Genomic DNA, 13160 nt, shown 5'->3' with positions numbered 1-13160 from the left:
TAATAGTTTTAGAAATCCTGTATTTGTTGGTGTGCATGCATGTGTGTTTAAAAACAGAAATTTGTTAAATTTTTAGTAAGCATTAAAATTCTACCCCAATTTTGCAATCTTGTTTAAGTATTAACTTTGCAATCTATGAGAGCTCCATAGTCTCTTCTAGGAGGCTCAGGGGGTAACCACCAATCATTGCAGATGCTCAGTTGACCTAATCCCAGCATATGGGGAGCTGAAGTCACAAATTCCAGGACAGCTGGGTTACATAGCAATGAAATACACCTTTAATCCCAGTAGCCACACTAGTTGCCATAGAAGTCAGGCGGTGCTTGATTTTAATCCCAGTGGTGAATGCCTTTAATCCCAGCCCTAGAGAGGATTTTAAGACAGGAGGAGACAGTTCTCAGACATAGTCTCATTCTAAGATTCCCGGAGGCAGGATCGCCATTTTGGACTGAGGTCAAGATAAAAGCTAATGGCTGACTGTTTCGCTTTTCTGGCCTTCAGGTTGAACCCCAATTTTTCTTTCTGAGTTTTTATTAATCATGTTTCATACAGTGAAAACATTAACATAGTCAGAAGAGAAAGCTCCCCCATATTTCTGCATGTGTATCCGCTGTCTCATATGATTTTAACGTAAGAGTTGGCATCTTGCAACGATGGCATCACAATTCTTCCACACATACAGGTCTGTGGTAACTGCTGTAGACAGACAAGATTTGTTGCTCCTTGTTGTCTAGATGCTGCCAGGCTGGTCTTGAACTTGTGACCTCCAGTGATCCTCCCACCTCACTCCCCAAGAAGCTAGCACTTCAGGTATCCACCACTGTGCTCTGCTGAAGGAGCTATTTTAATGTTTGCAAAACCTTTCACCGAGGGCCTATGCCTGAGATGCTCTGATGTCCGGATGTTGTGTCTTGGTGTCTGTATAGGAGCACACACATTATCCTGCCCAAGAGTCCAGGGGTGGAGGAGTGCATATTTTAGCTTAGTTGGGAACTGGGGTAGGCATATCGTAGGGAAAAGGTAGTTGTCTCACTTCCTACCTGAACAAGGACCCTGCAATCCCAGATCCACCAAACCTTCCCTCTGCACCAGCCCCAGAACAGAGGACCTAAAATTATCAGGTTGTTTCCACTGCCTGCATGGGGCACTCGTTGTCACATTGATGCACCAAAATTCTTGGCTTCTCTGGGGAAAGACTACAGAAAGTATTATTGATGTCGTAGGTGAATTGGAATAGTGAATGACATGTTTTTCCAGGTAGAGATGGATCTTAGAATGCAAGCATTGCCTGCTGTTACTTAATGAATCCCCTAGAACCCTGGTTAGAAGTTAGCCTTTGTCCCTTGGCACAGGTCTGCTGTGTCCTAAGTGTCACTTGCACAGGTGGGCTTCTGTGAGATGATCTGTGTGGCATTTTGGGCAAATTGGGTTTTCCAAGAAAATACCATTGGAACTGAAATAGAGTTCTGTTTAAGTTCCTAGAAATTTTCCAGTTTGAAGATGTGGCTTTATTGAAATGAGCTGGGTATAAGTTCTTCCTAAAGACATTCTAATTATTATAAAGTGTGGTTCTTATTGTCCTGTACTGTACAGTGTAGTTCTGTGCCATATTATGCAGTGTTGGTGAGGACCTCGGCGTTCTCTTCTACTACTTAATAGCAATGGTTTTCAGTAGACTTTTGTTAATGTGTGTTAATGAGTGTCCTAATTTTCATTCTCTTCAGACACTTAAAGCCATGATTTTATCCCAGCTGAAGAAATATAGAATACTTAAAAGTTGTAAATTATAAATAATGACCATTTTTCTGCCCCTCTGGGAAAGCTGTGGCAGCACGTTTTCCAGTTCCCCTGTCTGCATTGGCCTCTCACCCCATGCATGGCTCCAAGGGTGCATAACAAGCCACTACATGGAGAAGGAGCCATCTGGGGACAAATAAAATTGTTCTCTTCTGAATGTCACAATGGCTGTGGTTGGGCTGTACCTAACCAAGACTGAGATGTCCCAGAGGTCTCAGTTAGAGTCTGGAGTCTGCACTCTCCATGTAGCAGGAAAGAGTAGATCACAGAAGCTGTGGGGTCCAATTACAAATGAGGAAACTGAGGCTCAGATGAAATCTTCCCATTGAATTATTATAAGGCAGGCAGCCATAAGACAACAGGACCATGTAGCTCATGGATGTGATGGAGAATTAGAGACTACCACTGTAAAAATTCCTCCTAATGTGAAGATTTTCCTTCCTTCCTTCCTTCCTTCCTTCCTTCCTTCCTTCCTTCCTTCCTTCCTTCCTTCCTTTCTTTTTCTTTCCTTTCCTTTCCTTTCCTTTCCTTTCCTTTCCTTTCCTTTCCTTTCCTTTCCTTTCCTTTCCTTTCCTTTCCTTTCCTTTCCTTTCCTTTCCTTTCCTTTCCTTTCCTTTCCTTTCTCTTCTGTTTTTGAGACAGATTTCAGCATGTAGCCCGGTTGTCCTGGAACTTTCCCTGTTGACCGGGTGGGCTGACTTTGAATTCATAGAGATCCATGCACCTCTGCCTCCCAAGTACTGGGATTAAAGGTGTGCGCCACTTCACCCAGCTATAATGCTTTTCTTTTCCCCCATTAAGCCATGGAATAGAGCTGACACAAGCACTAGAAAGCAATGCTCAAGTCAAGATCTTAATAGCCTCTTCACTATGGAAAGCAAGGGCCACATTAAAACAGATCAACAGTAACGCCCTGTGCTTCTCAAGTTTTCCCTGACTCTGAGCCCCCATCTCCTTTTGTTCTGAGCCGTGTCCTCTGAGGATGGGTCACTTTTCTAACTATGGTGCACTTCTACTGTAGTTCACGGACCCGAGGAAGAGTCTCAGATGGATGGCAAATGTTCTCTCTTTTGAAAAAGTAGTTAGTGTGTGTGTGTGTGTGTGATAAATGTGTTAATGTGTAATGTATGTGACTATGTGTGAGTAATGTGTGTGTATGATGTGTATGTGATATGTGTGTGTTATGTGTGTGATATGATGTATTTGTGTATGATGTGAGTGTATGATGTGTTGTGTGTGTATGTTGTGATGTATGTGTGTGATGTATGTGTGTGAAGTGTGTGTGTATGTTGTGATGTATGTATGATGTGACATATGTGTGTGAGGTATGTGTGTATAATGTGATGTGTGTGAAGTGTGTGTGTGTGTATGTGTGTGATGTGATGTGTGATGTGTCGGACTTTTGTTCTGTCCTTCCCCAGTCAGTTGGGGATAGAACTCAGGTCATCAGGCCTTTCTGCACAGAGCTTCTTGAGAATGATTCTCTTGACTAGATGGTTTATCATCCACAGTATACAGATTATATGCACATATATATGCACCCATACCCACACACAGTGGTGTATACTCTTAGTACACTGGAGAGCTTATGGGACAACTTTCTCTTTCACGGTTGGGGAAGTTTTCCAGGCACAAGCCCTGTGTACCGGAGCTCTTTCACCATACCTCATTCTTGCTTGGGTCAGGATAATTGTAAATGGCTGCTCTGTAAAGATCAGGGTACTTATGAGTATTTACCCATTTGATACCCAGAGGAGTATCACCAAATGTCTCCTAATTGTCAAAGTCACTCCTGTGCAAGAACCTACGCTTTAGGCCACTCTCTGTTTACCAGTCTCTCCTCTCTTCCGGCAGGCAATTCAGAGACAGGTTTTATGGCACACTGCTCCTAACTAAAAGGCCACCCTGTGGTTGGATGAGTGAAAATTAAAGGGCTTTAGTCAGGGAGGTATAGGGCATAGGGCGCTGTAGAATCCCTGAGTGAATGCAGTGTTAACATGGTCATGGCCATGGTGAGAATCTCAGCCTCAGCCCCAGCAAGGCTCGGACGGATGACAAAGGTTTCCTCGGTGGTCTGTGTGTGAGGGAGTGACCACTGTATACCACTTCCTTCTCACTCGTGATTACAGCCTAGGCTGCTTGCCTACAGAGATCTCCTCTAGTGACTAGCTAATACCTCGGCCCTGTGCTGTACCTAATAAACACACCAAGGTTGCAGGTTGCCAGCAGTACTAGGTGCCACTGTATTAGAGTGAACACCCCAGCTGATCCCAGGTTTCCTGTCCACGTGTCTGTGCGTCTGTCTTTTCGTCATTCCCTCACAGTCCCTGATGAGTATCCCGGGGTCCAAGTAATCGGGAGATGCTCCACGGTGGCCTTTGCTTCCTTGTAAGCTGAGGGGGTGGAAGGAAGGCCGCAGCAGCTGCTTCTCCCACATCACTGCTTCACAGCCATGACAGCCCACAGCCCTGTGCTCAGGGAGCACCCATCAGTGTCTGCCCGAGAAGAGAATCAGGCCACCTGGAGAACAGGTGGGTTCATGGACAGAGCGATGTCCTCATTCTCAGGGTGGGCTGAGGTCTGCCATGGGTGTTTGCTGGGAAAGGAGAGTTCAGCTTTGGGGGCTTCAGTTGAGGCGTCCTGTGGGAAACCTCACACGGAATGGAAAGAAACAAGATCACAGAAGGAGAGAAGCCGCGATGAGTGTCAGGCTGGTCTCTGTTTCAGCGAGCAGCTGTGACTGGCAGCCAGCAGAGGAAAGCAAGGACGCAAGGAGGGGTCTGAATGTGGGGGCTGGAGCCTGGAGGGTGGGCGGGGTAGCAGATGCACGGACAGAAGGAGGGACAGTCACCCTGAGCTGAAACCTATAAAAACAGGAGGAGGGGAAAAGAAGTGCCAAATACCAAAAATAACACAGGAAACACAAACTTTTCTAGAACAAATAAAATGGAATCATAGTCTGCTGTCTGTGTCGTGACTGAAGCATAGTTTACCATTTTGGAGAAAGAAAAAAAATATCATAGGAAAGTGACATAAATTCAACAAAATTCAGTTATTTTTGAGTATTTTAGAGTCTCCTCTCTTCCCGGGTTCCAGAAACCTTGTATTTAAGACCCCTAAGAAAGAAGATCAGCCCCAGCAGCAGGCCAGCAAGTAAGAGTCCTGTGGCAGGCTACTCCACCACCACCGCCCACTGGACTCTGTAACCTACAAGACCCACTCCGCCACCCAAACCCACTAAACCAATCAACCTCCCCCTGGCCAATCAACCTCCCCCCCAACACCAGCAGTTCCTAGAGGCACAAGAACCACCTGCATCAATTGGAAGAAGTGAGTGACCAATGTCCCAGTTAAACTGCCCAATCTCTAGGCCCTATGCTCTTCCCATCCCATCATGGCTCCAGCAATGGGCCAGCAGGTAAAAGCCCACTCTAACACCATCACCACTACCCATTGGGTTCTGTAACCTACAAGACCTACTCTACTGCCCAGACTGGCCAAGCACATCATCTTCCCCCTGGCCAACCATCCCTGCAACATCAACATCCTCCTGAGGCACAAGCTACACCTACACCAGTTGGAAGAACAGAGCCTGTAGGCACAACTAAAGTCCCCGCCAGTCAGAAGAACTGGACGATACTCTGGATCTAGGTACCCAACCCCCCACAGACCTCAGTTGGGGCAACTCTACTCAACCAGACTGCCAGCCAATTACCAGAGGGTACCCACATTTGTAAAAGAAACAGTGCTAAAGCTTAAATCACACATTAAAGTCGTACGTTAATAGTGGAAGACTTCAACACTCCACTCCCACCAATGGACAGGTCTGCCAGACAGAAACTTAACAGAGAAATAAGGAAACTAACAGATGTTATGACTCAAAGGGACTTAACAAATATCTACAGAACATTTTACCCAACCACAAAAGAATGCACCTTCTTCTCAGCACCTCATGGAAATTTCTCTAAAACTGACCACATACTTGATCACAAAGCTAATCTCAACAGATTAAAAAAAAAATGGAAATAATGCCCTGTTTCTTATCAGACCACTGTAGCTTAAAGTTAGGATTTAACAACAACACAAATTACAGACAACCTACAAACTCATGGAAACTGAACATCACTTAACTGAATCACCACTGTGTCAAGGAGAAATAGAAAGAAATTAAAGACTCCCTAGAATTCAATGAAAATGAATGCTCAACATACCCAAACTTATGGGACACTATGGAAACAGTGTAAACAGGAAAGTTCATAGCCCTGAGTGCCCACATAAAGAATCTAGAGAAATCTCACACTAGCAACTTAACAGCATACCTGAAGGCTCTAGAACAAAAGGAAGCAAACTCACTCAGGAGCAGTAGATGACAGAAAACAATTAAACTGAGAACTGAAACCAATAAAATAGAAACAAAGAGAATAATAAAAAGAATCAATGAAACAAAGAGCTGGTTCTTTGAGAAAATCAACAAGATAGACAAACCCTTATCTAAACTAACCAAAAGGCAGAGGCAGACTATCCAAATTAACAAAATCAAAAATAAAAAAGGGATATAACAACAGAGACTGGGGAAATCCAGAGAATCATTAGGTGATAGTTCAAAAACCTATACTTTACAAAATTGGAAAGTCTAAAAGAAACAGACAATTTTCTAGATAGGTACCACATACCAAAGTTAAATCAAGACCAGGTAAACAATTTAAATAGACCTATAACCCCTAAGGGAATAGAAACACTCATTAAAAGTCTCCCAACCAAAAAAAGCCCAGGATGGTATCAGCACAGAATTCTACCAGAATTTCAAAGAAGAGCTAATACCAACACTTCTCAAACTTTCCTACACAATAGGAACAGAAGGGACATTGCCAAACTCTTTTTATGAGGCTATAGCTACCCTGATACACAAGCCACACAAATGTGCAACAAAGAGAGAGAATTACAGACCAATTTCCCTCTTGAACATTGATGCAAAAATACTCAAGAAAATATTGGCAAACAGAATCCAAGACACATAAAAAAAAAAAAAAAAACACTCACTATGATCAAGCAGGCTTCATCCCAGAGATACAGGGATGGATACAAAGATCTGTCAAAGTAATCTACCAAATAAACAAACTTAAAGGGAAAAAAAAAACCCCCACACACATGATCATCTCACCAGATGCTGAAAAAGCCTTAGACAAGATCCAACATCCTTTCATGATAAAGGTCCTGGAAATTTCAAGGATATAAGGAACATATCTAAGCATAATAAAGGCAATATACAGCAAGTCAACAGCCAACATCAAATTAAATGGAGAGAAACTCAAAGCAATTCCACTGAAATCAGGAACAAGATAAGGTTGTCCACTCTCTTCATATTTATTCAATATAGTACTTAAAGCACGAGCCAGAGCAATAAGTCAACAAAAGGAGATTAAGGGGATACAAATTAGAAAGGAAGAAGTCAAACTTTTGCTATTTACATATGTTATGATAGTATACATAAGTGACCCCAAAAATTCTACAAGGGAACACCTATAGTTGATAAACATCTTCAGTAATGTGATAGGATACAAGATTATCTTAAAAAAAAAAAAAGCCAGTAGTAGTCCTATATACAAATGATAAACAGGCTGAGAGAAAAATCAGAGAAACATCACCCTTTACAATAGCCACAAGTAATATAAAATATCTTGGGGTAACACTTTCACATACAGTGAAAGACCTGTATGACAAGAACTTTATGTCTTTGAAGAAGGAAATTGAAGAAGATATCAGAAAATGGAAAGATCTCCCATGCTCTTGGATAGGATTAACACAGTAAAATAACAGTCAAAAGACAGTCTATGGATTTGATGCAATCCCCATCAAAATCTCAACATAATTCTTCACAGACCTAGAAAGAACAATATTCAACTTCATCTCGAAAACCAACAACAACAACAAAACTAGATAGCTAAAAACAGTCTCAGAAAATTGAGAATCCATCTATCTGTTCCTTTCTTTTCCATTTTTCTTTTCTCTGATTAACTCTGACTGACCTGAAACCTGTATTGACGCCCCTGCCTCTGCCTTCCCCGTTTTAAGATTATAGGCATGTACCACCATATTCAGCCATTTTCTTTTAATTTCTTGAATTAAAGACACATACTGAAACTATTACTACGTTTCCAGGATGCGACTTTCTCCTGTTCACTCTTATTTTCTCCATGGAGACACTGAGAGTCACGGCAGCTGTTAGGTCTCAGGCCCTCCACGCACCTGGACTAGGATTTCTGGTGGTTTGATAAAAACCAGCAAACCCCAGGAACTTGTGCAACAGGTTTTCCCTCCCCCAGCTCTCTTCCTCCTGTAATCCGCATGGTTTGTCCACGTGCTCTCTATTCTGCTCTTGTGTTCTCTGCTCTCATTCTTGCCCATCTCTCGCTACATCTCCCGCTCTCTCCACCACCTCTCCCTCTCTCCGGCTTCCGCAGTGCTGGCTGTGCCCAGTCTGTTTTCTTTTCTCTCGGCTCTGGACTATTCCAAATGACTCTGGATATTTTGTCTCTGGATATCTAACCCACAATAAAAACTTGACCCCTAACAGAGTGGCCATGCTGGTAGTTTCTCTCCTGTTCCTCCACCCCATACAGTAACAGGTTTACTCCAAAATCCGAAGTTTGCCTGAGAAGTCAGCGGCCCAACCTAATCACCTAATGCAACCGTATTCTTGCATTTTACTGTTAGAGTAACAACAAGTTGGCCAGTTGTGGTGTTTTGCACTTTTTTTTTCAACAAAAAAAAAGAAAGAAAAGAAAAAAATGTAACTTAAACTGAGTTTGTAACAAGAAAGGACCACATCTTAACGACATTTTCCTAATTACTTCTGGCTTCAGCTGGCTGCAGAATACCTGCGGCGCACATGCCTGCCCTTGGCCTCACAGGACAAAACCCTTTTGTTCTGTGTGTTCTTAAAAAACAATTTCCACTTCAAAAGTCCTCCTCCTCTACACTTTTAACTGGAAGTTTTCTAAAAGAGATTTAGCCCCCACCCAGGGAGCGAAGAATAGCTTCAAGTAAAAGTCATCTAAAAATAGAATGAAACGCACTCTTACCAAGAGCGAGATTAAAATACTTCGCCCTCCTTTATCTGATGATGCTTTCATGATCTTTTCTTCTGCACTACGCAAGAAGCAGAGCTACGTCCAGTCTGCCACTGTGTCCCTGGGAAGTCACCAGAGAAACACAGACAAGGCTTTCCCTCAGAACCTCTCCAGTCTTCTCCACGTCTTGTTGCTTCATTCTCTCCCCAATCTCTTGGTCTCACTGGTGACATTTGCTCAGATCATCTTGAGACTGGATCACGTAGACAAATATTCTTGCACACAGTGATGCGGAAGCAGCCAGCATCCCAGAAGAGCTAGTTCCGTGGAAAGGCAACCTGGAGACCCGCTTTCCCTCTTCTCTCAGGATAAGGTACCCTGATCAAGGTCCCCTGGCTCAACACTCTGCACTTCATCTATGTGTCAAATACAGTCCTCATGCCTCAGGAAATGGGGAAAACCCACTTTCTGGGGATTCTGTTATTTCTGTGCATACAGAGCCTGCTTTGCGGCATCTGATCATGCCGCCATCCTCAGAGGCCAGTGAGCAGCAGCTCTGAGAAACTGAGGAGAGAGTGAGACTAGGAAGTGCTAAAGAGGGCATGTGAGGGTGGCCATAAAATGGCCGTCTCCTTAGGGGACCTGGCAAAATTTACAGTGTGGGCAGGCTGAAGGTGGACTGTGGCCATATCCCCAGCATACTACATACTGCCCAGAATGTAATAGGTTTTCTGCCAATGTTAGGTGTCTGCAAGAAACAGCTTGGACCCTGGACTTGGGTAACTGAAGGCACACCCAGGTAAGAAGGTAGACTCAGACACTTAGTAAACAGGAGTTGAAATATCTGGAAAATAAGTAGCCAGATTAGAATCCAGAATGAGGGGATGGGTGGAAGCAGAAAGCTCAGGAAAGGGTGAAGACAAAGATAAATGAGAGAGACTGCAGGTGAGACTCCCTCAGCTCACCGCAAGAGACTGGTCTCTCGGTAACATCCCTCTGAAAAGCGTGTTGCTAAGGGAACGACCAGGTGGCTCAGGGCGTGAATTTGTGCAGAAGCCTGACGACCTGAGTTTGGTTTCCAGAACCTACAGTCCCACAGCAACTCCTGAAAGTTGTGTTCTGACCCCACACCCCCTGGTGTTAGAACCTATTCTGTGGGATTCTAACACAGACTGAAGACCGGCAGCTCTCTGGAAATCCGCAGCAACCCCAGCAGACAGACTGGGATGGCTGAGATAGCCAGTCTCGTGGACCACAACTATCCCGTTCTTGGCCTTTCCACTGGGAGGCAGCCACTGTGGACTCCCGGTACCACAGCCTGTGAGCCACACTAATAAATCCCCTTCATCAGTTTATTATTAATATACTCATGCATCGGCTGCTCATTGATATTTTTATTAATAATTAATACTTTCTTCATTAAATCAATTTATAATTCATTCTATCAGTTCTGTTCCTTTAGAGAACTCAGACTAGTAGAGTAACCAACCACTTTCTGGTTAGGTTTTACTTTTAACATTTTGTCTCAGAGCAGGATGGACCTGGTCATCCCTGAGTTCATCCCTTAGCATGAGTGAGAAGGAGCTCCAGCAGGCAAAGACAGATTACAGTTTTGTCACTTCCTTGTCTTTGAAACCTTACTTTTAGACTTTTATAAGCTATATTTATATTTATGTTGCATTATTATCACCACCCTGTGGTTTCTTTTAAGGAGTGGTTTTAAGTTACTGCTTCATTCATGCATATTAATGTAATTTAAATAGGTGACAGAATTTATAAATTTCCTTATTACCTAAGAGGAAAGCAGCGATGTGCTGTGCTGTTAACAAGTCACGTGAGCACAAGGATCTGCTGCTCCCATGTCAGAGGAGAGTACAGATGGAGACCAGAGCTCAGTCGGAGCATCTGGCTACCAAGGATTTGTAGAGTGTAACCTTTTGTTTTTAAAGACAGAAATAGATATTGTGAAGAAAAATCATATGAGAGGGAAGGTCTGCACTAGACCCAGTTAGGGCTCCTCTGTGTCTACAGTGAACCCTGAACCATGATGGGTATTTTTCACGTGTACAAAGTATCCACAAGTAAAGCATTCATAAGACCCTTTTTGGGGAATGGGAATCCAACGACCAACAATTATGACAAATGCCTGAACTAGCACGGAGCAACAAAGTGGCAAGACAGACTTGTCCTTTTGGGAGGGGACTCGGCGTGACCATGTTGGAGGGCGGGACTTCGCGTTTTCTTCGCTTTGCTTACAAGGTAGAGCACACTCTTGATGCTAAAAGAGAGAACAGTGAAGCCAGACATGCTACAGAAGTAAACAAGGCTTAAGCAAATGCTACATAAAGTGCCAGTGAAAACACACTTAAAAGCTGAGACAGAAGGTCAGCCGTTTCCAGGGCCTTAGAGACCGACTGTTTTGAAGCAGAGTAGGAAGGATATGGCTCTCGGAGTATCTTGGTGAATTTACTTCCCTTTTTGTTATGAGTGACAGAAATACCACCTGTCTCGTGCATCTTAAGATAGTACAAAATTAGCGGGCTCTGACCTCCGAAATTAAAGAGAACGCGGTGAAACTCTGGACCAAAGCTCCTGTAGTGGGACTGTGGGAGGAAGAAAAGAGCACAGGTTTAGTTACCTCTTTTCTCTTCTCGAGAACTGTAAATAAGCCTACGCAGTAAGTATGAAGAAAATTCCCATTGGGTGTATCAAAACACATAAAAGGTAATCCTATAAAACATTCTTTTCTTCTTTCTTTTTTTTTTTCTTTCTTTCTTTTTCAAAAAAAAAAAAAAAAAACCCAACACCATTTTCATGTCTGTGAGAGTTTTGCTTGCACTATGTGTGCAATGCCAGGAGAGGCCAGAAGGCAGTATTAGATCCCCTGGAACTGGAGTTGTAGATGGTTGTGAGCCACCATGTGGGTGTTGAAAGCTGAACCCCAGGTTCTCTGCAAGAGCAGCCAGTGCTCCTAACCACTGAGCAATCTCTCCAGTCCCTTCTTAATGAAGGGGATTTACCAGCTTCTTAGGCTACAATGTTCTTTCAGGATGCTTTTTTCTAATTTTATCCATCCCTCCATCCATTATCATCTATTACTAATATATTAGTTATCATGAGATAATTGGTTTCATTATGATGAATATATCATTTTATCTTGCTTATATTCACTCTTCACTATCATATCCAGGCTCTCTCCAAGTTACACTCAATAGTCCCTCTTCTGCTACCCCATCACACACACCTACGTGCGCGCACACACACACACTCCTACTTGAAAGTGGGATTTTTTTTCTTCCCTCTCTGTTAGTTCTGCTCGTTCTCCCCTATTTCCTTCTTTACACCTCCTCCTTCTTTCCTTATAGCCCCTTTCACTTTCATGTCCTATACAGATGTATAAATACACATTCCTGTTTAAACCGAGATTCCATGTACGAGGGAAAATAGGCAACATTTGTCTGTTCACGTCTGACTTATTTTGCTTGACATCATGCTTCACTTTTAGCCTTTTGTTGAAATGACAAGGCTGAGATTCCATTCAGTCTGAAGAACAGGAAGAAAGGAGGGGGGGAGGGAGAGCGAGCGAGCACCCCTGGAAGTTACCTTCCCAGTGACCTGCGTCACCTCCCACCACTCACTATTCCCCACAACCTCTAGCAGCAACCCAGGTGGGAAACAAGCCTTCAGCATAGGAGCCTTTTAAGACATTCCAGATCCAAGCACAAGTCTATCCGGGAAGCTGCAGGTCTTGGGCTTCTGCAACTGTAATAAACTTTACTAATGAGTCATCTAATCTACGGCTTGACCTTTCCGAGCAGCAGCCAAAGATACGCAACAGGACGGAGCCAATGGCGTAGAAAATTGCCCTCCTTCTAGCTGTGCTTCTCTGGTGGCCTCTGAGGATCCTCGCCATCCCCAGGGCTTGTTGAAGAGTAGATGAGTAGTTTCCATTCCCTTCCTTCCTTCTGCTTTTCGATTTGGCAATATAGCCATTAAAAAGAATGCTATGACAACATTGTCTGCCCAGAGAAACTCCCACGGGTTTCAATTTGTGACCTAAAAACTTACTAAATATTTAAGATAAGAGGAGATTTCATTAGATTAGATTATTAAAGACCAGGAACTACAGGAATGCTGAAATTGAGAAAATCAATTTTATATGGGCACAGATTCCACTCCCGAATAATGGTCAGACCCCATAAGATAAACTAAAATTTTGATGAAAAAGACTGTAACATATTTAAAATCTGACTAGTATATAAAATAAAGATCAAATTTAGAATTTTAAGTCAA

At 43.2% G+C, this 13160-nt stretch overlaps 1 protein-coding gene across 1 annotated transcript in view; it reads right to left on the bottom strand.

Annotated features, from left to right (window-relative positions):
- Nucleotides 1–13160, bottom strand: part of Fam227b (family with sequence similarity 227 member B) — a 147537-nt gene that overhangs the window by 6046 nt on the left and 128331 nt on the right. The window contains 1 exon segment of the mRNA XM_050133040.1: nt 11310–11470. Within this exon segment, the coding sequence (XP_049988997.1) occupies nt 11310–11470 (161 nt within the window).

This window comes from Alexandromys fortis, unplaced genomic scaffold, assembly GCF_014885135.2.
Source record: "Alexandromys fortis isolate MF-2015 unplaced genomic scaffold, M_Fortis_MF-2015_v1.1 scaffold_6, whole genome shotgun sequence".
Taxonomy (NCBI): domain Eukaryota; kingdom Metazoa; phylum Chordata; class Mammalia; order Rodentia; family Cricetidae; genus Alexandromys; species Alexandromys fortis.
Note: the sequence above shows the minus strand (reverse complement) of the source record. Positions and strands in the feature narration are given on the sequence as shown.